We start from the raw sequence: 25,972 nt of genomic DNA, 5'->3' as shown, positions 1-25,972 counted from the left end.
GTTCTTGTCAAATATAATTCTTAATTTGGTGACTGAAAGAGTTCATTTCAGGATCTTGGCAAGAAATTAAAATATCCAGAGTATAATCAGAAGTCAATGCTTATTAAATTGAGTCCATTTCTTCTCTACATTTTATACATTTATATTGATATTATTCTATAGTTAGAGCTCTTGAGGCAATTCAAAAAAATTTTTTCAGGCTATTCAAAATTGTTAATCATCAAAGAAAACTAAATTTAACTCAGTTTATTAATTTCCTAAAACAGAAAATAGGAAACTCCATTTTGAAGACTGCTAACAACTATAGTTAAAGGGAAAAACATGTATGTTTCCCTATATGTTAACTAGAACACCACCATTACAGTTCTCCGAACATTCAGTCAGCAAAATTTTCTAGCATGTTGCAAATCTGCCATATCTCAAGTTCAATAAAACTATGCCATGAGTTAAGGAAGCTGAAGTAGCAAGTTTAGCAATGTTCTAGGTTTCTTGGTTGAGTAGCTTGGTACTAAAAGTGAGATCCACGGACCATCTGGCCATTACTTGCGATCTTATTAGAAATGCAGTCTCAGAAACCCTCCCAGACTTACTGGAATCAAAATCTTCATTATAACACGATCCCTGGGGTATGAATAAAAAATGTGAATAAATTTTGAGAGGCATTACTGTAGGCAAGTGTTATTGAAACGTTTCACGTTATGACCTATAGTAGGTAATACACACACATGCACATGCACACAGACATAATTGAAGCAAAGTTTAAGAAAATAATATCTCTTCTATATGTGATACATTCTGTTATGTTTTCTTCTAATTTCACTTTTTTAAAGTTAAATACTGCTCTTGACCCACTGGATTGACCTCACTATCTTCTGTGATGGGTCAATAGACTCATATTTGAAAATCACTACTTTGGTAAATGGAAAATCACTGATGAAATCTGTGTATGCACAGCATATGTATTAAATAGGGTAAGTAGGCTGGATGTAGAGACCACTAAAGTTTGTTTCAGTTAGTTTAGATTAGAATTAACTCAAACTCAGAATCACGTGGATGGCTTGTGAAAGCATGGATTGCTTTTAACTTTTAAGTTCCCAAGTGAATGCTAATGCTGCTGGTTCTGGGATCACATATCGAGAACCTCCATTTATTAGTATGGGTGGTGACAAAGAGTGAGCTCCACATACATTTAGGGGTAAAATCTACAGAACTTGGTGGTTAGTCAGTATGAGGTAGAATCTGAAAATGCTTAGAGGAGGCAAATTTTGGAAAGCCAGTTTGGCTTTGGATTAGAGGTGGCCTTGTCATGAGACAAAGAATCATAATTTGTTTTATGGGGCTGTTTTACCTGAGGATAAGAAATGGTTTAAAAAAGAAATTCCCTTGGAATGTCTAAAAGCCTCTTGTTTGGGTTTTTTTTTTTTTTAAGTTTATTTATTTATTTTGAGAGAGGCAGAGAGAGTACAAGCAGAGGAGGGGAGGAGAGAGGAGAATCCTAAGCAGGCTCCATATGCAGTCAGTGCACAGAGTGGGCCTCGAAACCACGAGACCATGACCTGAGCCAAAATCAAGAGTCAGACGCTTAACTAACTGAGCCACCCAGGGGCCCCCGTGGGTTTTGTTTTGGTTTTTTAAGTAATTAGAGTAAGTGTCCTTTTATATTAGAATACCTTTAGGCTTAACTAGGAGAGTTGAAAGGCATAATTGGTATAATTGGCCTGTGTCCTGTCTAGCACCTTCTTTTGCCTGATATTACCAATGTCTTTCTTCCCCATTGGCAGAAGGAGGCTCAGGTGAGGACCAAGGTTACACACTGAGTCACTGGCAGATAAAGCTGCTGTCAGAGTCCAGGCCTTTCAGCATTGTATAATACTGATAATAGGTCAGTCGGGCTCTTGCAGGGTGCAGTCTATGAGCAAACCTCAGGAGATCACGTAACATTTATTCTACTCAAGTGTTGTTCAAAGTACTCTTTAGATATAACAGGAGTTATAATGATGAGTTTTGCAACACAGCCTTTCCAAGTTATTTACAGTACAATGTAAAGTGATGTAATATAGGACAGAGTTCGCTTTGAGCTTTAAGATCACTAAATAGTATGGAGATACAGAAAAGTAAATCACTCACATCAACTAGAATTCTTTAGAAAGGTCTTGTCAATGAAGTGGCACTTGACTAAATTTTAGCTTCTTAAATTTTAATGCTGCTTCAATATATGCACATGAATAAAAATATATAAACAACTTGTATTTTATACAACTAAAATTTTTTAAATGTATAACATTTGAAACAAATGAAACTGTAAAACCAGTAAAAATTCAGTGAACAACATCAATATGATGGATAGTGATATTTCCGGAAATAAAATCCTTACTTACAATGTAAATTTCTATGGTTTTGTGTTGTTGTTTTTTTATTTTTGAGAGAGCAGGAGTGGGGGAGGGGCAGAGAAAGAGAGAGAGGGAGACACAGAATCCAAAGCAGGCTCCAAACTCTGAGCTGTCAGCACAGAGCCCAATGTGGGGCTTGAACCCACGAACCTGCGAGATCATGACCTGAGCCGAAGTGGGCTGCTTAACCAACTGAGCCATCCAGGCAACCGTATGGTTTTGCATTTTAAAGTGAAGGTTTTGCGGCCAGGCTATTTGAGTCCTGGCTTTGCTGCTTCCATTCTTTATGCCTGTGGACAAGCTGCATAGCCTTTCAAGTTTTTCGTCTATAACATGGGGGGTTCCTAACTCATGGGATCATCGCGAAGACTAAATAGGTTAGTACATGTAAAATGAAGAGACCTCTCCAGACATGATGATAAATATGCAGTGATTCCTAGCAATTAGTGTTGGCTGTGATTGCAAAGATGACTTTGACCTCAGTACTCCTGCCATCGCATGTCATGTAGTGACTCAGTTCTCCCACTTGCATTCATGTCACTATGAAACTTGGCTCTCATACTGAGCTCTGGTATCTTTGGCATTTGTTGACATGACTGCTTCATTATTTGTCTCTAAGAGAAAACACTTATTTCCTTACAATGAAAAATACAGTTATCACATGGGGTAGATTAGTTACAGGAGCCTTCTCAGTATAAGCAGCAGTCTCACACCTATTCTCTCCCCCAGGAATTAACTGGAAAGTTGAGTTGTTGAGAATTCATTGTGATGGTTCTAGGACTCCTGAAGTTCTTTCCCTGTGGCATGGCTACCAAAAAAAAAAAAACAAAAAAACAAAAACTAGTCAGAAGGTGGCTTTGTAGCATGAAATCAAAGTCCATCAACTAGAAAACTATATTCACTTCTACACTATAGATAGCTGGACTGATCTTGTTAGATACGTAGAATTTTTAAAAAGGGAAGTGTATTCAGATGGTGGAAATAGCTAGGGCACAGGTATGAAGGTAAGAATATATGTTTTATGTCCTAGGGACAGTGAGTTATGTGACTTAGAGCACAGTTATGAAAAGGAATAACATGAGATTAAACTGGGAATGTGGGTTGGAGCCATTTCCTGGAGGACTTTGCATACCAGAATGAAAAATCAGGCATTCTCCCTGCCTCCAGTTTTGTTTTTGTTTTTAAGCAGTAAAGTGGTATACATAGGATTGTACTTTAGGAGGATTGATCTGGAGACATAGTGTTTGAATAGGTTAGAGTGGGGGAGGGCCTAGAGGAAAGTGAATCAGAGAGAAGGTGATCATGATAGTTCATCTGAAAGCATCCACAGCCTAAAGAGAGAGGCAATTCAAAGAAAATCGTGTATGAGGAATTATACTATGTTAGGCTATAGGATTTGACAGTCTGTTGTATGTGAAGATTGACAAAGAATGGAGTTTAAAAATATTATCAGAGTTTTAGTCTGAAGGAATGGTAGTAGCAAAAAGAGGGAAGTTGGGATAGTCTGGTTTTGTGGGAAGTAAAAAAGGAGGCGTTGGATATATTGATGGGGATCTAACAGAATATTTGGGTTCAGGCACCCAACAAGAAACTGGCAAATCCAGAAGTAGAAATAAGGATAAACATTTGGGAGTTGTGTTGCAGATTACAGGTGAAATTGTGAAAGGTCATCATCGCAGAGAAGTTCAGAAGACAGAGGACTACCGACATGGAGGAATATTTACTTGCCTTAAAGAGGAAGGAAGGGAAGAGGCATCAGGAAAGGAATCATTCAAGAACTAGGAGAGCTACATATGCATAAGCTGAGATTGGAGAGAACTGCAAAAGGGAGGAGGTCTGAAGACAGGAAGGGCTGTAGGATTTGGTAATGGGAAGTCACTGCTGAGCTGCAGGACAGCATATGCTTTCCTCCCACCTTATATTACGAGAGTACCAGGGAATAAAGAGCGAATGGCTGCTGAAGAAGTGGAGGATAGTGCTTTCAAACAAAGTTTGCAATGAAAGGAAGAGGAGAAAAGATGGGAAGAGGGTGATAGTGAGTTCAAGAAATATTTATATTGTTTTCTGTGTAAATGAGGATAATTTTAGTTGAGAAGGAGCCAAGAGCAATAATAAAGGAATCAAGAGGAGCAAGGGACCACTTAAGTTCTATAAGAAGGCTAGAAGGGATATGACCAAGAGCACTAGGGAGTAGCTTAGCCTTGGTAAAGGAAACATCTAATTCAGAAAGAAGGGCAAAGCAGCAGTGGGAGGCTGTCATGAAACTTGGAACTAGGTGGAAAGAAAATGGAGAGAGTGTGGAAAGTTATCCATATTCTCAAGAAAGATAAGGCAAAGGAATCTGCAGAGAGAAGAGATGGGGTTGGAGTTGGGGTTTGATGGTAGGAATGGTCTGGAACAGCTGCCACTGGGAATTCATTAGGGATTTCACCAGGTTAGTAGAGAGGTCATAAGGATATAGCAAGTGTCAGCCAGCATGGATCTGTGCTGGAAAGTGTGTGTGTGTATTTTTCCCCAGGAACATTAAACTCAGGACAAGGAAAGTAAATGCAGTGTGTTGTACAGGTCTGAAAAGATGGCAGAAGATCATAGGGGCTAGGGATTCGAATAGTTTACCAAGTGCTTTGTTGAAATAACAGCAAGAACTCCTAGATGGGTAAGGATGCAAGTAAAGCCTAAAAAGGTTAAAAGATTTTGATGAGGATAATGAGCACATGGAGTAGAGGAATATGAAGTGTGAAAGGAGTATAAATTGTGGTCCGGGAGTTTGAGATATTGGAGCTGAAGCGTGCCCATTGCTGAAGTCAAAGGCATATGCCAGTTGGTGACTAAAGTGGAATAGAGCAGGAAACTGTTAATATGGAAAGGTAGACAGTCTGTAACACCAAAGTGTTGTTAGTTAGATTAATTCACCAAGGGCATTGGCAGGGGATTATATGGAGAACCTCTTGGAGAAGGAAGATAGTAACGAGATGAGAGGCTTGAATAAGTCAGTGGCTTGAGCTTCAGCTGACAATAGTTAGAGAATAGTTGGTTAAGTGTCCAACTCTTGATTTCAGCTCAGGTCATGATCTCATGGTTAATGAGATCAAGGCTCACATCAGGCTCCTTGCTGACAGCACGGAGCCTGCTTGGGATTCTCTCTCTCCCTGTCTCTCTCTCTGCCCCTCCCCTACTAGTGCTATCTCTCTGTCTCTCTCTCTCTCTCAAAATAAATGAACAAAAAAAGAATAGTCAAGGTGGAAGAATAATAGCACAGAAGGAACAGTAAATTGCAAGGGCACTTTAACCTTCCAGTACTTAAAAACACTAGCCCTAGCTCCTATACCTACTATGACTTAGGGTAGAGTTTCTTCATTGTGAAGACAAGATAAAAATGGTATCTACCTCATAGGATTATTGTGAAAAGTACATTACGTAGTATATGTGAAGCATACAGCACAGAACCTACCAAGTAAATACATTAAGTGTTCTTGGTGCTGTTGCTGTTGCGGACACCAACATGTACCAAAGATGTGTAAATCTTGCATAGAGTGGGCTATGCTGTGTCACTGAGTACAGCATAGGATAGATGTCACTTGTGGACACTGTCACTCCTGACGCTAAAAGGTATTACTACCACCGGTCACCTCTCACCTCTAAATGGTAGGACTGACCTACACTGAAACATTTTTTAGGACTTTATATCATCAAAGAAATAGTGTAAAATTATTAAATTGGAGAAGGATGGGAGTATTCATGGAATCAAGGGAAATTGTTCACAATTGAACAAGACCAATAAAATGGGCTAGTAGGTTTGTTTCGTAGAGTTACATTTGTAGAGTTTCATCAAGTTATATTTCTGGAGTTGATGCTGGCAATGCCAAGGATTAGGAATACAAAGGATAGAGGATAACTCGGAAGACCATGTCAGCTGTAGGGAAGCAGGCTGATGCTCATGGAAGACACACAAATACTGTAACAGAAACCCAGCTGTCAAAATGAGACAGGCAGTAAGAGCTAAGGTGAAGGAGAGACTTTTTTTTTTAACCTTGGTGCTCTTCAAATGGCCCATGGAACCTCAGTTCTAGGAAAACACAGCTTTAAAAATGACCAAAGTTACTCTGAGTTCTACGTAACATTCCCATTCTCCTAGCCCTTGGAATTCGCTCTGTAGTTTTTTAAATGTCCAGTCATATGAATGTAAATCTTTGACTTAAGAGAATTCACATTCTCCCTCTCTTACTACTTTTCTTGCTGTTTTTGACAGGTAAATGGCCAAGACCTAAAGAACTTGCTGCACCAGGATGCTGTAGACCTCTTTCGTAACGCAGGCTATGCCGTGTCCCTAAGAGTACAGCACAGGGTAGGTGTTATTTGCAGCCAGCAAGCTGGCACCAGGTTTTGTGGGAATAAAGCCTCTTCGGTGGTGCGTTTGGCTTTTTTTCCCCCTCCCATTCTCACTTTTTTAAAGAGCTTGTCTGGCACAGGCAGGGGTCTTCAGGGACTTCTGCTTATCATGAAAGGAAATTCAAACAGTACGCTTGCAGCCTAGGTCCTGGCTTCAGGGTGACGTGCCTTAAATATAAAGCGTGACAACAAAATTTAAATAAATGGGGAAAAATACAACCAGCATCAGTTTTATTTTTAGTAGGGAGGGAAGCCTGTGTCTGCCCTTGAACATACTTACTAAGGAAACTCAAAGTGTAAACGAAAGATGGTGGATTTTCTGATACCCACTATGTGCTTTTCCCTATCACCACCATGAACCCCATTTCTTACCATCTTGATGACACTGTTGACCAAAGCTATAATGCTCAAAGGGGAACTCCAGGAAAAAGGAAATGGATTTCAGAGTTTCATCAAAGCAGCACCTATCCCTGCATCCACTTCTTAGTTCCTAGTGTTTTATAATTTGGATGATGGGTGGAGAAGCCAGGTAGACCTAATTCTTTCCATAGCACCAAGGACTTCAGAGTGCGTTTACAGCATAGGTTCAGTGTGCCTTTAAAGTTGCTCCCTCTTAAATTAATGCTGTCCTGCCTCACTCAGCTCTTGAGTGAGGCTTCAGAGCCTGAAGAAGGGCCTAACAGGAGATAGTTCAAAATTGGAAGGGGCTAGGCATGAAAGACACTTGAGAAAACAGCCATGGTTGCAAGCAGAATCTGCATGTGATGGATTCGAAAACAGATCCGTAAGCGACAGTATTGGTAATCAGCTGTTTCTGCCTTGGCTCTTCTGTTTCTAAAGCATGGAAGGCTTTGCGCAATAGATAAAGGCAAGTAACGAACACGGGTATACACTTCAGGTATGATTAGTGCTTTTTGAAGGCATGTGGGAAATGATTTTCAAAGTTCACATTTTAGGAAACATCCATAAATAACTCCTGATAAAATTTCTGGTCAGAGAATTGGCCTAGTCCTAAAAACCATATCTTACTATTGGCATGCCTTCTCAGGAAATCTCAACAGGAAATGAGTGAAAGATGTAGAGGTAGGCGGGAGAGAGGATAGAAAAGGTAGTTTGTGTGGTGTTGCCTTTCAGATGGAATGGTCAGACTTTTCACTGGTTGCAATGAGGAGGTCGATACCATTGAACTGAAACAAGATGGTACTATGACTCATAATTGCAAGTTAGCTATTAAAAGTTAATATTAAGAAAGGCCACCAGCCTCAAAAGGGAATGCCTAGGCAGTGGAAGGTTATTACCACTTGGATATGATTTTTTCTTTTTCCTTATTTCCCTCCGAGTCTTTTACTTCTGTTTCATATAAATTTCATCTTTACTGTACCCAGTGCTAGAAAGTAGAGATGAAGGACATGACCCCGAATTAGGAGGGAGTGGGTGCCTTTTGGGAATTGCAAAGTATTTCCCAAAATGGCACCGTACCTGTGTTAACATTGCTCAGATCTGCTCTTACTGTTTCTGATGACTGGAAATCTTTCTAAGTAAACATTTCTAGGAAGGTCGACACTCCCTGCCCCCGCCCAATAATTTCTAGCTTCCCCACAGGATCAATAGGCTTCAGCTCATGTCTTCATTGTCCTAATATGGTAGACATAGAGCTTGGTGGAGGCAGTACAGAAACAGAAAGAGGTTACCTGCTTACCTTCGGATCCTTTTAGGTCAGTAGCACGGCAAGGTTAAACACCTCCCCATCAGACTTATTTCCAGAGAATTGATGACGCTGATGTATCAATCTGGAACAGAGAGGGCTCCCGCTGGATAGTTCTTGGAGGTTACAGCTTTGGGTGGTCTGGACCCGGGTCATGTGTCAGCCTGGACATTTCAGTTGGGGTAAACACACATTGGTCACTAGAGTAATGTTTTTCTTTTCCTTCCAGTTACAGGTGCAGAATGGGCCTATAGGACATCGAAGTGAAGGGGAGCCGAGTGGTATCCCCATAGCTCTGGTGCTGGTGCCGGTGTTTGCCCTCACCATGGTAGCAGCATGGGCCTTCATGAGATACCGGCAACGACTTTGAAAACCTTGCTGTCTTCCAGTGCTCCCAATAGAAGATACATTTCTCTCTCCCTCTCACCCTCCTCCCCTGCCATTCTCCCATATCCTTCCCTCTCTGCGTAGCCATCACATCATTTTAAGAGACTGCTACCTAGCCAGGACCTCGCCACCCAAATCTCCAAGTCCTTATATTCTAATGGGAGAGTGAAGGCATTGTTTGAAGACAAGACTTGGCTTGGAACAAATGGGGAGTTAATCTGTTTTGCTAGGACCACCAATAGAAGTTCAGCTACAACCCAAAGAGGGAAAGGTCCAGTCTTCCCATCAGCACGGGTGATACCTGTTCCTTAGCTGGCATGCCTCAAAGGCCAGCTGTGTGCTGCAAGAGAAGAGAGGATTTTTCTCCTTAATGATCTTCCTTGGGAAGTTTTTGTGGCCTTTATTTAATTTCTAACTACATACTTGGGTGCCTATATCAAACGCAGGATGGTGAGGAGAGCATTTTTGCTTTTTCAAAAAAGCAAATGCACACACACACACACACACACACACACATCCATATATGACAGTATAATAGTGATGCCTCGTGGAGAATTAAAGAAGTGGAAAGCGGCTCTGTGGTTTCAGGTTTCTGTTATAAGGGATGTTCTGAATGGAAGAATGCAATACGTAGCAGAAGTTGAGGGAGTGAGCCTTACAAAGATGCCCAAAAAGAAAAAGAGAAGACCAAACCAACTAATCAAAAATCTTAGAACAATATTTCTTCTTACAATAGCTGTGGTGGAGTGGAGGTAAAATGCCATAATCCAGCTTCACGTAAGTCAGTGTGTTCCCCAACCTTTGAAATGCAAAGATAAATCTGACTGGTCTCTGGGCTGCCCTAGGGACCTTTTTGGTACCTCACAGTCCTGTTAAAGGATCAGCTGGCATGATTGTGGTCAGGGCTATGGTCATGGGGCCAAACCAAACCAGTGAGAAAACTCTAAAAGGCAAAAGGACGGTGCCTCCAAGGTGGCACCTGAACCCTCTCAGGCCATCTAACAGACTTTCGGTCTCTAGAAATAGGCAAATTCTGAGTGATGGAGCCGCTCTCTGTCAGGACAGGCATGGAGCAGCTCTGCTTACAACTCAGTTGAGAGGGTTCGGATCACAGGTAGTTTTGAGAGGATCTAAACACCGGCTGTGGCTTTGAATGAACAAACCATTTTGCAGGGAAGGGGAAGAAAAGAGTTTTATCTTAGTGGATAGGGAAGTTTGGTGGATGTTTCATGGGGAGACCTTGAGGGAAGGAGATGGTTGAATGGATGCTCAGGAATACCAAAGACATTAATGAGATAGGAACCAGTCCATTCATGTGCTACTGAATGTTGGTTTTAAGGCCCTAAGGAGAGCTGAACCAAGACAGATTCTCTAGCTTAAAAAGAAATCATTTCCGCCCTCCAGATATACTGGCTATCAGCTACAGGCCTTACATGATCCCACAGCAATAGTGTGAACACCTGCCCTGAGGCAACCAGCCGTGTCCGACTTTTAGCGTGGATAATCTAGTCAATATTTTACACTTGTTGGTTGGACACCAGCTTTGTTTTTGTTTTTGTTTTGTTTTTTTAATTTTTTTTTTTAACGTTTATTTGTTTTTGAGACAGAGAGAGACAGCATGAACGGGGGAGGGTCAGAGAGAGAGGGAGACACAGAATCTGAAACAGGCTCCAGGCTCTGAGCAGTCAGCACAGAGCCCGACGCGGGGCTCGAACTCACATACCGCGAGATCATGACCTGAGCCGAAGTCGGCCGCTTAACCGACTGAGCCACCCAGGTGCCCCAACACCAGCTTTGTTAAGACACTTGTACAAAGAATGTCAAATTTATACTGCAGACAGCAGAAGGGAACAGTTCCTGAGACTCAAAACACTTGGGAAAGTTCCCTGGAGAAAGGGGACAAATTGAGGACCCTTGAGGAGCTCACAGTCTAATTAAGGCAATTCATAAATAGATGAGAAGTTAAAAGTATATCATCAGGTTAAGTAACAGTTGAAAACAATAAATGGAAAAAGAAACTCAGAACATGATGTAGCAACAGAGATGTGCAGGCAGCCATCACATTTTTTTTTTTTTCAGGAATTCCGAAAAAGAAAGCTGTCACATAATGACATGAGGCCAGAGTGTAAAGGGAAGTCTTTTAAAAATAAAAACCTTAGTAAGACCTTTCCTCTGGGCCAACCATTGCTCTAAGGAGAAACTTGCTTTAAACAATCGCAGTAGGACTTAGGCTCTTAGACCTGAACTGTTCAGTACCTTTGAGACTCACTTAGACGACTGTACCTGTAGGGCCCACAGAGAGCACGGACAGGATTCCAGTTCTCACCTCAACTAGTCCCGCTGTGGAGGCACCACGCTGGGTGCCCGCCCTGTGTTTGGAGGCTGGTGCAGAAGCTTCCGCAAAGGGCCTGCTTACCTCCCGGGACTCATCTCAGGGTTTGGACATCAACTCTTGAGAGGACCTGGAGACATTCAAAATAAATAGGACACTTATCCCCTTGTTGGTAGAAGTTTTGCTTTGTCTAATAATAGGGATTCTTATGCACTTTAATAATTTAGTTTTTTTCTGGAATTAAACAGCATTAAAAGATCCATGATTCAAGTTTTAGGCAAGTATGCCATTCAACTTTTCTGATTCTCTAGAAAACTATTATTCTGGATGAAGTATTGAAGTCCATTGTAGGTCATTTAAAAAATTCATGATCTATGTAGATCTTTCACTTTATAGATTGTGTCTAATATTCCTGCTACCTAAATTACTATGTACAAGTTTTAAAAATTGAATGAAAGTATTTTAAGACAATATACTTAAAACACTTCTGTATTTATCATCTTATATGAATAATTTTAATAAGACATCATTTGCTCCCATTGTCTCTGTTTTCTTTTCCTGCCAAGTTTTAATCTGTGCTATTGATTTAACTTCATTATTCACACCATCTAGCCATGTACAATAGAAAAGGAAATTAATACTTGTTACCATATTTTGTGCTAGATAGTGTACTAAATCCTGATTGGTACACTGTATGTTTATGACTCACAACTCTGAGATCTAAGTATTGTTTAAAAAGACACCAAAGGGAAGATAATAAATTACTTTTCTAAGATTACATAGGTGGTAGTGGTAGAATCAGGATTTAACTCAGGACATTGGATGCCACTGTCAGTGATATTTCTTATTCGCAGTGGTTATCAAAGTGTCAAAACATCAGCATCACTGGGGACCTTGTTAGAAAAGTAAATTCTTGGGCTTCATCCCAGACCTGCTGAATCAGAAACAGTACAGCCCTGAGTAATCTGTGTTGTAACAATCCCTCCAGGTGACTGGTTGACAGTGAACTTTGAGAATCGCTGCTCTATGCCAATAGTTGTCCTCTTTTTCTTAGGCTAGAATCATCTGGAGAGTTTTTAAAATTCTGGTTCCCGGATGCACCTAGACCAACTCAATAGAATCTCTGGGGGTGGGACTCAGGCAGCAGTAAAATAAAGTTCATCAGGTCATTCCAGTATGCAGCGTCAGTAAACAATGCTCGGTGGCATTTAAATTCTTAAATAACTTGAATAGTCAAATCACATGCAGGCATTGCTCCAGTCTAAAATGAGAATTTCACTTGGGCCTTTTTTTTTGTTTTAATGTTTTTATTTATTTTTGAGACAGAGACAGAGCATGAGCAGGTGAGGAGCAGAGAGAGAGGGAGACACAGAATCTGAAGCAGGCTCCAGGCCCCGAGCTGTCAGCACAGAGCCCGACGCGGGGCTCAAACTCACGGACTGTGAGATCATGACCTGAGCTGAAGTCGGACGTTTAACCGACTGAGCCACCCAGGCGCCCCTCACTTGGGCCTTTTAGGGCCGAACTGTGAGCTTCTGCCCAAGTATGGATGTGGAATGAGAAGTGGAGCATTCTGTGGCTTCTGATTTGCTAAGGATTGGCCAGCAAAATGTTATTAGTGATTCAGTGTGTGCAGCTAGTAAATAAATTAGAGCCCAATCATAGAACATTAGAGCTAAAAGGGAACCAGAAAGATTCTAGGATTAATCTATCTTAGAGATGAGAAAATCCAAGCTCAGAGAGAGAAACTGACTGAGATCTGAGATCTAAGTCAGATCAAAGACTTAGTCTATTGTAGAAGTGCCCTTTCCATCTCATATTTGTGACTTGAATGTATCCACTACATGAACATAGACAATGTCCTTTCTATCTCCGTCCACTTGTATCTTCTGTCTTTGGGCCTTGAACAGAGACGGGAAGAGCTGACAGCTGAAGGGTATTGCAGGCCATTGGGCAAAACTGGGAGATCCCACAGAATCATCTGTGAAAGCTCTAATATCAAATTCAATCACACAAGCTCTTCTGAAACAAATTCCAGTAGTTTTAAACTAGAGAAGTGTGTGTGTGTGTTTTGATGTTGGACATTGTTTTTATTGTGTAAATAGCAATTTAAACGGAATATGTAAAGAAACAGAACATAACCATTAGGCTGTCAAGTATGGAGGGGGAGTGGTATTCATGTAATCTCACGTGGAGCCAATAAAGATTTTACTCTAGTCAATTTTAGTCAGAATTTATCTTTGGACGGATGAGAGTTGTTTCTTTCAACAGGTGAGCGTCTAGTATGCACTAGGTGGTGGATACAAAGATAAATAAGATACAGTCACTCTAAGCTGAAATGGCTCATTATCTGATCGTGGGGGAGTATTTGTTGGGGATCTTGATAAAGTATTTTGCTAACATCATCTAGAAGTAGGTGATTAAGTTACGAAGCTCTCAACCTCTTACCTATAATGGGTTTAGACTTGGTTACTGTCCTGGAATAGGCCCCTTTTGCTGTTCCTCTTTTGTCTGCAGATCTTGAGACCAGCATTCACATCCAAAAGGACAACTGTGATCAGAAGGAGGACAGTATTTGAAGGAATTCTGTTCTGATCGGAACCAGGTTCTTAACTGCCATAGACTCTTGCCTGATGTTGACGTTTATATATACACACACATACTACAAAGCACTTGGTCTGCTTACCCGATGCACTTGGGACCATATCAGCCTATATTATAAAGAAAGTATTGCTGTGTCTAAAGAAGTTATACAAACATTAGGTCTTGTTCCTAAACGTTTTCCATACTGTTCATGTTCTTTTTTCAGGGGGAGGGGGCTGAAGTGTGTTTTCAAATGCAAGACAATCATTAACAGAGTCATTTACAAAAGAACTTTGTATTTACTGTAATCATTAAATTTATTAACCAATCACAGGCAAATGGGATGACCCTTCTTACTAGTTTATAGATTTCTGAATTGAATTCCAATTTAATTCTGTATTTGCAATGCTGATTTGAATACGAGTTTCTTATTCCTGAATGTATGTGCATTTTACCCACAGGCTAAAATGTTAGTTCCTATAAGATTATTTTCCTTATGAACCTTATTTTGCTTCCTTTCTACTTTGATCTTATGATGCCTGGATCTGAACAGCTGTCGGTTTCTCAGATCAAATAGATGCCCTGTTGCAACTTGGCATGGAAGACACATGGACATGAAACCCTAGTCCCTAGGGAATATCACCAGAGATTAAATGTGTCAAGGAAGCCATTAAAATAGCTGATAATCTCTCATAAGCTTTGCTACTGATACCAGGTATAGCAAATGAAGTAAAAGTAGATCTAACTGCCTAGCCCTATTGGCATTCAACAAAAACTTGTTGCATTTGTCAGTGAACCTTTACAATATTTTTTCCACATTATTCTGGAGGCTATTGAATAAATACGTCCTTATTTTTCTAACAGCATAGCATCTCTGACAGAACAATGGAAAGAGGAAAGGAAGAAATCTAAATGAACAGTTTGGGGCTTAGCTTTGATACAGGAGATAAGGATAAGGGCACATACAGTTACCAACATTTACTATCTTATTTGTACCCTCTCTACTCCCCCAAAGCCTGACAAGATACGTAGAAGGCAGAAATAGGTTTGTGCCACAGAATGAGAATGGACTTGTCAAAACTGAATATTGACCTTTGGTCCAAGTTACTTTGCATGTAGCTGACCTTGGTATAAAGAGAAAAGGCAGTTTATCTTGGTCATCATTGCTCTGTCACATGGCTTAAACAAAGTTCAGACCTGAAGTCCAAGGACTAGTCTATCGTTGTTGTGTGTACAGAATGGCTTTTCTCCCTTGAGGAGCTAAGAAGATATGTCAGTTGTCAATTACGTAATAAACCACTGCAAAACCTAGTGGGTTAACACAATAGTTTAGTAATATTCTGTGGGTTTCAGAGTGTTTTTTCTGCTAACACCTGGGTCACATGCAGCTTCATCCATCTGATGGTGGAACAGAAGTAGGTAGTCCAGAATGGCCTTGTTTTGGCGTTTAGTGCTGGCTATTGGCTAGGGTGCCTTGATTCTTCACATGGCCTCTCATCTTCCAATAGGCTAGATTGAGCTCTTCACAGTATGGGGGATAGGGGTCAAGATTTGAAGCCAGACCAGAACTTTTTCTGTGCTCCTTATACTCCATCACATTGCTCTTGCCTTGTGTGTTTAAGAGGAAAACTATATATAATAAGTAATATATAAGAATGAGTAATAATGAAGAATGTAGAAGAATGAATAATAACTTTTTCATGGAAAATTTGTTTGCTAGAAGCCTATTTGGGTGCAGATAGAAGATAGGGAATCAGAAAGGGTTGGTAGTTTTCCTGTTTTAGATATTGGGTATTAATAGAATAATTGAGGTATAGTAAGGCCAGAAGATCAGGAGACTGCTGACATTGAAAAGATAGTTCGTTACGCACAGTTCCCAAGAGAAGGGGACACACCATGCCATGGGGACCATACAGGGAAGTACTAGCATTGGGCATAGGGCAGAGGAAAAGGGAGGAAGTATGGACAAGAACCTTCACGATGGTTGCATGGGAAGGAACAGGCAAGACCAGATATATAGGGTTAGGATTGGCTAGTTTGAACAACTGCAGTGGCCTGTGTGGCAGAGGAGCTCTCCCTAGTTTTCTGGTACCTGGCCTTGGGGTGTTTAGGGCATGTGTATAAATGACCCTGAGTGTGAGAGCTCCACAAAGGAGCATAGGCTCCGGGTTGGTTGGTTTGTATTTGAAAAGTAGGCTCATGAGAGAGTCAGCTGTTTACTCTCTGTAAAAACCGGCTAACCCTGGGAGGAGCAGTCCCTTCTGGGTCAGCAAGGCCCCAGATGTCAAAACATCAAAATACAGAAAATAAAATACATAGTGAATACACTACCATTACTACTATAGTGGGCTCTCTGTCCCTCTAATTTCTACCTTTACTCCCAAACCTACAGACGTGACTGAGATATCCAAAGGTAATCTGAACTATCTAGAAAATAACCAAGAAGGACGGAAGCAGCAACAAGATTTTTTTTTAAACCCAAACAACTAAATATCACCAAATCCATGTGCAAAAAGTCTTCAGTTTTATTTTATATAATTTTCTAACAAGTTCGGTTAGCTGGTTTCCTAATCCATAATAAATTACTAGTTAAAATTATGGCTAGTTCCACTGCCTGCGGGGTCTGGCAATATATACCCTCCAGGGCCCCAAGTAGTTAATGGGGAGTGATTCTCTCATATCACAACTTTAATCCACCCTCAACCACAGTGCGATGGTGTTTCAAACTTTGTATCTGAGGTCAATGGTTAATTAGAAACCACTTTATGGAAAAGGAAGTTTTAAGTTCGCTTTTCTGGGCAACTATTATCTAAGGCAAAGGAAAATGGTCCATCTCCAGCCATGTCAAATGACCCTGGGTACCCTATAGTCCTTGTGCCCATTTATTTCAGTGGCACGTCGCTTTACACATTTTACTCCATCTCGTACTGACCATTCCCAGCCTGTCACACTGTTCCTTGAATTGTAGTCTAAACCACCATCCAATTTTGCTTGGACCACTGCATTAGCTTTCTAACTGCCCTCTTCGTTAGCCACTGTGTCTCCCTCCAATTTGCTTGTCTTAGACCAAAGATTCTGGTAAAAACAAATCTCAAACATGTCTCTCCTCTGCTTAAAAACCCCTAGAAGTTTCCCATTGCACTTAGGATTCCATCCAAAATACTCGAAGGCCACTGCACAATTTAGTTCCCACCTGCTTCTTGAGACCCTTTTCACCCCACACTCCACCCTTTCTCTCTGATCCCTCCCCTCCCCAACTTTTTGGTTACTCAGAAATGTCAGACTCTTCCCCTCAGGGTTTTCTTATAAACTTTAAAGTTTGTGTGTTTTCTCCTCCACTTCTTTTCTAGTGAGATTGTTAACTCTGTGTCATTTCCTCTGTGTCAATTCTCAGCCTCTGTTTTCAAGCTTGTCTGGTCCTGGGGGCACCAGCTACATCCTGCACAGCTCCTCTCCATCCGGCGCCTACTTACTCCCTGTAACCCAATCTGCCTGGCCACAGAAGCCTCCACAAATTAGCCCTTTAACATCAGCTTCTCCATCCCTCGGCCCACCCTAATGCCAACTTCTTCTGCATTTACGTTTTGTTTTCAAATTTGGTTCTTTTTCTCCTCAGTGCTCTAGTCTCCAATCCTTCCCCTTGTCCTTCTAATATTTTCTCTGGGTATCAATTCTGGGTTTGCACAGAAAATGGTATTTTTTGTTTGTTTGACGGACACCAATATATAGAGACAGTAAAAAAGCTTTCCTCCCATGGAGGACACAAAGGACCGGCCGTAAGAACTCAGATGCTTTCAGAAACTTTTAAACAACTGTCAGAGGAAGTTGATATAAGCCCTATGATCATACATTCAGAAGGAAAAGGCCCTTGAATTCATGAAATGGCAAATTCCTTTAAAGTACCAGTAAAACTACCTATACAACAGTCCCCAAGAAGAACTGACTAGAGGAGGAATACAATGTTTCAGGGCCCTGGGGATACAGGAAACAAGTGTATTTTAATCTGGCTCTGGCTGCAGGTGGGGGCGGGGGGGGGGGGGGTGGTGGAGTACAAGTATAGGGAAATTTAACAGCATTACTACAGGGCTCATTTAAAGCTGGTCTTGGCTAGAACAAAGTGAATGACAGACTGCTGACGTGGGGAAAGTATTAAAAGCTTTTCTCTATCTCAGTATTACTTTAGGGGGTCAGGAAATTTATTTCAGACTTTAAATAAATCTGGCTTTTCTGTGGATGTGCTAAGTAGAGGTTAATTCTTTTAGATAATGAGTATAAGACCATAAAGTATCTTTCAAGGGAGATGTTATCCTCTCTCCTAGTCTCCTATTTCCTACCTTGTCCTTTTTCCTACTATCCTTTTTTTAAAAAGAATTATTCCTTTTATTACAAAATTTAATAATTTAATGGTTTCTGTACTTTTCCTTATAAGAATAAAAATGACAGCTGATGTTCAAAATTGGAAACAAGATAATCAGACAAAAAAATCACATTTATTTCAATAGTTCAAAGTGCAAATACAGCAAGTCGGTTCACAATGTTTCAAGATATAGTTTTAGGTATAATGAAAACTTAACCTACAAAAATGAAAGGGTAAACAGCAGAAATAAAGCTCAATTTAAAAAAAAAAAATTCAAGTAACCCGAAAACCTTCAGACTAAACTATTCCACTTACAACAATTCAGAAAGGCCTTCGTTTATGGAAACCAGTAGTACTTTGCAATCCAAAAGGACTTCTCAAACAAAGAGAATTCCCTCAAACTGGTCAGCTGAGGACAAGAGTGGAGGTTCTTGGTGCTGGCTCTTCCTGGTTCAGCAGCCTCACTCACACTGTCATTTGATGTGATTCAACCCGTGATACTTTGATGTTTAGGCAAATTCTAAAAGATGCTTAAAGTTCAATATGAGACTAACACCCTGCTAAGAGTTTTTGAAATGACCACTATATATTTAAAAGATTTTAAAGACCAATTTCAACTTCAGAAATATGGTGTTATTGGGGGAAAGACATAGATGAATACTTCTTCCATTACTTCAAACCTTTCTGTAAGATTAGCAACGTGGCCTTTGAAACTTCCTCATGAAAATCGTACTTCGATATCTATTTACTTATTTCTACACACACAGAACTTTTATGTAGAGTAGAAAAAGTTCCCACTAGGAAGATAGTTCAAGGTTGTTAATGTCCTTTGTATCGTTGTTCATTTCTGCTTGTTCATTTCTGCTCCCCAGAAGCAATGTTAGCTACTCACTTCAATTCAGGAAAAGTACCTTCAGGAAGGTTTAGAAGAGATATTTACTCAGTCTTTTTTTGCAACCTTCTTCACCTTTTCATTGTAGGCAATAAACTGAGAGTCTCTTGCAAAAATTCTATCCCACCATGTAAATGCTGACGCGTAATTTCCAATGAAGGTCATGTGGTGGAAATCATGATGTTGAGAACCAGCAATGAAAGGGATCAGATTTAAAGGGTTGAGAGGAATGTCACCACTGCTATGGACATCAGTAGTGTCTATCGAACAAATGGTCACCCATGCCCAAAGAAGAATGACATGATCACCCAGAAGCATGATTCCAATGGAAAATCCAGTTCCGAAAATCAGAGTTTCCAACGGATATGCATAGTCAGCTTCCATCCCAAATGGCACCTGAAATTCATGATGAATTTTATGGATATATTTTATGTATTCTTTTGTGATGTAAGAGCCTATGCAGAAAATGGTGCCAGGCGTCCTCAATCACCGCACAGCCTACGCATCTTCCCAACAGCATATACCGTCTTGGCATTCTTTCCCAATCATAAGGAATATTAAAATACTCTGCAAAATAATAAGTTCCACAAATCAAAGGAAGCTGGATACAAAACTGATTAAAGAGAAGTACTTTAAAACATTTCTATTGGCTTTCTCATGTTTCTGATTTATTTTTCTGAATTTTGTACTTTTCCACGTAAGGTATAAATTGAAACAAAAATCCAGGTAAACAGAACAAGAAATAAAGGGCCTCATGAACTATCAAGGTTCCCATGTTGCAATCTGGAACTATGTGTAATTATTCACTATATAGTTCCAAGCATTTTTAAATGGTTCTTGTAGAGGGTTCTCAGGTAAAAGTGAATCTATCTACTCCACAGCCAAGGATGCTGAACTAAAGATGCTGATACTTCCATTTGTTGCCGTTTTTCAAATCTCTGCAGAAAGCCTGAGAATTCTGGATGACAGTAGGGGACCTGTAGGCCGCTGTCACCCAGACCCCAGCTATCCTTTTTAAAAAGAACTTGTGCTGTGATGGATGTTGAGAAGTAAGTAAAATATATTTTATTTCTACTGTTGTTAAACCCCGCCCAATCTACTCACACTGCTGTTTGCTAGAAAGACCAGTTTTTCACTGGACTTTTGAAAGATAGTTATGGCTGGACTCAATTAAGATGAATGTTTTTTCCTATATCACAGCCAAGGGTCTAGTCCTTCTTAATGGTAAATTTCCAATCTCCTCAGTAACTGGGATGTTTGACTTTTATGTTTTATCACAAAGCCATCAATTTCTCTTGCTGCTCAATGTATGGTAATAGAACTTGAAATTCTCATGCAATCTTTTTTACTTTCTTATAGATCTCTGTTTTTGTTTTCTGTCTCATTCCTAATAGATTTAAATATTTTTTCTTTAATCTTTGAATTGATTCTTTCTAATAACCAGCTTTTGGATTTATATTAATCCATTTTTCTGGTTTTGTTTGTTTTCCATTTCTTTTATTTTAGCTTTTATTTTCACTAATTTCTATACTTTTTTTTTTTTTTGGTTCTTCTTCATTACAAGTCAAAAGTTTATTTTCTGTCATCTGTCATATGATGTTTTTTCCTTTTTATTAATTGCCATGTGAATTATAATTGTTATTTTGATATCCTTCATGATTTAGGGATTATTCAAAATAGTGTTACTAATAGTCTCATTAATAGTGTTGTAGGAGATCTTAAAAATTCTTATTACAAGGAAAAAAATTTTGTAACTATGTGAGGTGATAGATCTTAACTAAATTTACTTTGGTGATCATTTCACAATATGTACCTTAATCAAATCATTATGGTATATGCATTAATCTTATACAATGTTCTATCTCCGTTCTATATCAGTAAAGCTGGGAAAATTTAAATTTGAAAAACAGTGTTACTTGACTGCAGTGGTTACTTTAGGAAGTAGGTTCACTTTTGAGTGTCAAGTTTTAGTTTTATTGGATGCACACTATGTTTTGATTTACAGGAAACTTTATATGTACAATGATTTTTAACTGTTGTGTTTTTTAAATTTTTTTTTAATTAAAAAAATTTTTTAAAAAATGTTTATTTATTTCTGAGGCAGAGAGAGATAGAGAGCATGAGTGGGGGAGGGTCAGAGAGGGAAGGAGACACAGAATCAGAAGCAGGCTCCAGGCTCTCAGCTGTCAGCACAGAGCCTGACACGGGGCTCGAACTCACAAACCATGAGATCATGACCCGACCCGAAGTGGGTTGCTCAACTGACTGAGCCACCCAGGCGCCCCTAAATTTTTTTTTTAATGTTTATTTATTTTTGAGATAGAGAGAGACAGAGCATGAAGGGGGGAGGGTCAGAGAGAGAGGGAGACACAGAATCTGAAGCAGGCTCCAGGCTCTGAGCTGTCAGCACAGAGCCTGATGCAGGGCTCGAACTACAGACCTGAGCTGAAGTCAGATGTTTAACCGACTGAGCCACCCAGGCGCCCCACGTTTTTTTTTAAACCAGTGGTGGACAAAGATGTTACTCAAACACTTAAAACACACAAATAGACAGGCCATTTTTAAATGGTCTCCTTTTCAAAAAATTTATCTTGAGATAAAAGTACACTTTACTTGCTCTTTATTCAAACATTTGTCTTTACAATTCTCAATAGACGTTTTTCTACAAAGCTTTTTTGAACATAAATTTCAATAGATAAAATCCCATTTCACCGTTGACTTATATCACAAAAGCACACAATCATCTACCCAGAAAGGAAGCCTTAGTTAGTTTAATAGACAATATTTAGAAAGCTTTCAGATAGGCTTTAGTCCCATGGCAATTGGAAGGTTAGAGTTTTCCTGATTTGCTCTCCATGATGAAATTTGCTGTAATCTAGCTAATACTGCACTTTGAGACAATGTAATTAACTTTGGATTTTGTTAATATTTTGGTTTCATTAATCTGTACAGAAGAGATTTCCAACACTTTTTTTTTTTTTTTTTTTTTTTTTTTTTGGTACAGGAGACTTACCTTGGATTTTCTCCAAAGTGTTGCAGAGCAGATTTGTGTTTGGTTTAGGAATCACTACTTGGGGAGTCTTCGCTATAAAGCATGGTACAGGAAGTTCTTGTCACCTTTGCTGCGGCTATTTTGTTTGTTTTCCCAAAAGTCATGGACTGTGGTTTAGGGCTACAAAGGAAGTCAGGGAAGACAGAAGTGTATTAGACATGGTCACATTCATCCCATAGTTCATATTCTGTAAAAAGTAATAAGACAAAAACAGGAATAATTCTAAAACTATAATCTTAATGATCACTATCACAAGAGAGATGTGCATTAAGGGAGAAACAATTTCTTTCCTAGCTGAATAATGTCAAAGGCTTCCTTTTAACTGATTTCACATTTGACTGGATTGGAAGCTGAGTAGCCAACTATTAGCCACTGTGGTTATAGCCAGAGAAATTAGATGGAATGGAGGGAAGGACAAAAAAAGAAAGAAAGAAACAAAGAAACAAAGAAAGAAAGAAAGAAAGAAAGAAAGAAAGAAAAAAGGAAAAGAAAGAAAAAAAAGGAAAAGAAATCTTTGTGACATGTTGACTTTGAAGTGTTAGAAAACCATTTATGCTGCTGGAAATGTGCCAGAAGTCATCCACAGTGTGATAAAATTTGAAGCCAATGTGATAATTGACTTTACCTAGGGAAAGAGGATAGAGCGTGGGAACAAGGACAGAGCAGTGTTTCTCACAGAGTAGTCCCCAGACCAGCAGAAGGATCACACGAATGAAAGCTTGTTAGAGAAGCCAGTTTTCAAGTCCCGTCCCAGACCCACTGAATCAGACATTTGGGATGTAGCCCAGCAATCTGTGTTTTGATCAGCTCTCGCAAGGATTCTGTGCACACTAGACTTGGAGAGTCACTGAGATACAGAAGAAAACTGGAATAGGCTGACAACTCCAGCTAAGATTTCTAAGGCTGAAGTTTTTATTTATAAGGCTCGAAGTTGGTGAGGATCCACGAGAGCCAAACATCCACAGAGGCCACAGGCGGAGGAAATTTCAAGAATCAGATGGTCAGTGTTGTCAAATGCTGTAGATGTTTAGTTCTAGTCGGGGCATTTGTGCTACTTCACCCAGTTTTGACCTTGTACAAGCCTCTTCACTTTTCTGAGCCTCAATGTGCTCATCTGTAAAATGGATCTGGAATCGTGCTCTTCCAGACTTTGTAAGGTTTTTGAGTGAATCAACTTAGATATTAGGTGTCAATTAGGAAAGCAAACAAAGATTCATGAAGTAACTAATCTTTTGGTACCCATAGCCATTAAGTTTGGCCACAGTTCTAAAACTTAACCTTAGTGCTAAAGCTCTCAAGATTGGTCATTTTGATACGAATGCTCCTATATACTGGCACGAGTTAAGTGATGGTAGAGCAAATACTGGAGGAAAACATAACTTGCCTACATATCAAAAACATATGAGTCCTAAAAGACTAGCATGGGTGGTGGAGATGCCTTGTTTCCTGGATGTGCATTTTCATATCCTCCCCCTTGGAAGTATGACAGTTGGGATGGCTGAATCAACACTGTGACTGCTGATGAACACTGAAAGCACAGATGGGATTTGAGTCGTGTTTCTGAGAAGGCAACAGAGCCCATACTGATGAAGAATTTTGTGGGTTTTGTAAGAAATATAAAAAGGGTGACAAATATCACTTATTTGGATTTAACAGAGAAACTGAGGTATACCGTAGTAATGTTTAAGGTGAGCACTAAACACAGACAATGGAGTTTACCACCTATTTAATATTATTTGTTAGGCATGTAAATTTCCCGTCGCTCCAAATTTTGCTCCCTGACAATCTTCCAGCATACTTGTAATTTTTACTATTTAGTTGCTCCTTCAGAGCCATCTCATAGATGCTTACTTAAATAACGGAACAAATGAGAGACTGAAGACCTATATTTACCTAAATTGAATATATGCTTTATCTAAAAAGGGTAGCAGATTATTAGCTACAGTATTACCTAGAATATATGTGTACGACTTAATCCATTATTAACTACTAGCTTAATGCAGTAAGCATTTACTGGTGTTTGATCCAGTAGGGAGAGGTTTTATATAGTGAGAAGGTAGGAAAAGGCCTGGACTTTAGAGGAGTGCCCTTCACATCTAGGATATGAGGGAAAGTGGGAGAAATAATACGGAACTAACCTGGATGCTCTATGAGTTCTGAAATATTGAAAGGAAGTGAATGAGGAAAGAAGGAAAGCTATATGCAAAATTTGCATCCTTCACAATACATCCTGTAAGAAATCTCATGACCCTATCTGGTTCCTTCTCTGCAGAGAGATGAATTAAATGAACAAATATACAACAAACAGCAAAAGTCAAACAATTCAAAATAAAGTACAACAAAATCACATTGAAGGAGACCCTATTCATAAAACATAGCAACATTGTTTATAAGGCCATTCCTTCAATCCTAAATTCTCCTGCACTCTATAACTGTTCCAGACTCTTTCCCATGAATCTACATAGTTTTTCCCCAGCACTCCCCACCTGGGAAGTTTGACTTAACCTCTCAGGCTAAATGCTCCCCAGTTTGCAAGAAGTTTCTTCCTTGGACAGATTGGGGTGATAGAAGATTGGAGAAACAGGGGTGAGGAATTTTCAGTCTCCCTTTAATAAAGCTTGTCCTGATCACTTCAAACTCTCCCTTGGATCAGTTCATGTGATGCTTCTTTAGGGAAAAGGGGGTGGAGAGGTTTGACTAATTTCCTCAGCCTCAGAACCAAAAAGTAAATCCCGAGGTTCAAATTCAAACTCTGAAGTATCCTTCCTTCTCTCCTGTTTTCATTTTGCTTTTATGCTATTCGGAGCAACAATGACTTCATACACTAAGACTGGTAATACAGTGTGATAGTGCTGTGTGATATGTATTAGTCAAAGGCTACTCCAGCTCTGAGGAGGGAAGAATTTATATCGCTTGTGGAGTAAGGGAGGCTTACTGGTGTCCCTGAAACTGCATTTTGAAGATGTGGAAGTTCATGCAATACTCATGGAATAATATCTCTTCCAAGATGGAGTATGGAGTGAGTGAAGAAGAGCGGTAGAAAATGCAGGCCAAAGTCATACTATATTACAAAGGGCCCGAAGTTCCTTGCTAAGAAAATTGGAGTCACTACTGTAGGCAAAGAACAAAGCCAACCAAGAGAATCTCATTGTTTATGCTTTTTGAATAACTTTTCAGCAGTGTGGAAGACAGACTTGAGAACCACCATTCCGGTTCTGTTTGTTTTATCATATTTGACCCCATGGGCCTATTATTAGAGCAGCTGAAAGGCAGAGCTGGTATTTCTCTTCTGAAGACCACTCAGGGGTGACTTCAGTATGTGGAAAGATAACAAAGGATTCAACTACGAACGTTTCGGTGGCACTAGAGGCAGGGGCAGATGGAAAGATTTCAGGGCTAGCCTGGGAAATATTACCCCGTGTCACCTGTATTTTATACTATTATGGCATCTCAAATAGTACTCGGTAGGTGAGGCTTTTTCTCTGACTCACCTGGCAAATGGCACGTGGGAGCTGTTTCCTGAGCAACCGTCGTACTTAAGGCACGTTCATTTGTTTGCCCATTAAACTGCCAGCTTCTTTCTTTAAGACAGGGATTGTTATTTTTTTCATCGCTGTTGTCTTCGAACCTTCGAATGACCTGCAAAAATGTGTGCCGGAGGGTTGCGGAGTGATTGGAAAATGGACATTCATAAACGGCTGAAGATTACAGGCTATCTGGCAGTAAAAGTACTAGCATTAAATGTCCAGTGATAGCAAGGTACTACACTGATTGCCACTCAACCCACCCTTTCGTGGCGGTTTATTTCTAAAAATCTCTATCAACCGGTAAACTCCCCATCCTACAAAGAGCCAGAGTACAAGAAACTGTAGTACTAGCTTCAAT

At 39.8% G+C, this 25,972-nt stretch overlaps 1 protein-coding gene and 1 pseudogene across 1 annotated transcript in view; one reads left to right on the top strand and one right to left on the bottom strand.

Moving 5' to 3' along the window:
* LOC122222888 (synaptojanin 2 binding protein) overlaps window positions 1-9,446 on the top strand; it is a 33,617-nt gene extending 24,171 nt beyond the window's left edge. The window contains exons 3-4 of the mRNA XM_042943654.1: window positions 6,640-6,735; window positions 8,714-9,446. Coding sequence (XP_042799588.1) covers window positions 6,640-6,735; window positions 8,714-8,854 — 237 coding nt within the window. The 3' untranslated portion in view covers window positions 8,855-9,446. The remainder of the gene's footprint in view (window positions 1-6,639; window positions 6,736-8,713) is intronic.
* Window positions 9,447-18,318: 8,872 nt separating this feature from the next.
* LOC122222887 lies at window positions 18,319-25,948 on the bottom strand (annotated as a pseudogene).
* Between the last annotated feature and the right edge of the window lie 24 nt (window positions 25,949-25,972).

Source organism: Panthera leo, chromosome B3 (genome assembly GCF_018350215.1).
Source record: "Panthera leo isolate Ple1 chromosome B3, P.leo_Ple1_pat1.1, whole genome shotgun sequence".
NCBI lineage: Eukaryota > Metazoa > Chordata > Mammalia > Carnivora > Felidae > Panthera > Panthera leo.
This window is presented reverse-complemented; position numbering and strand designations above follow the sequence as displayed.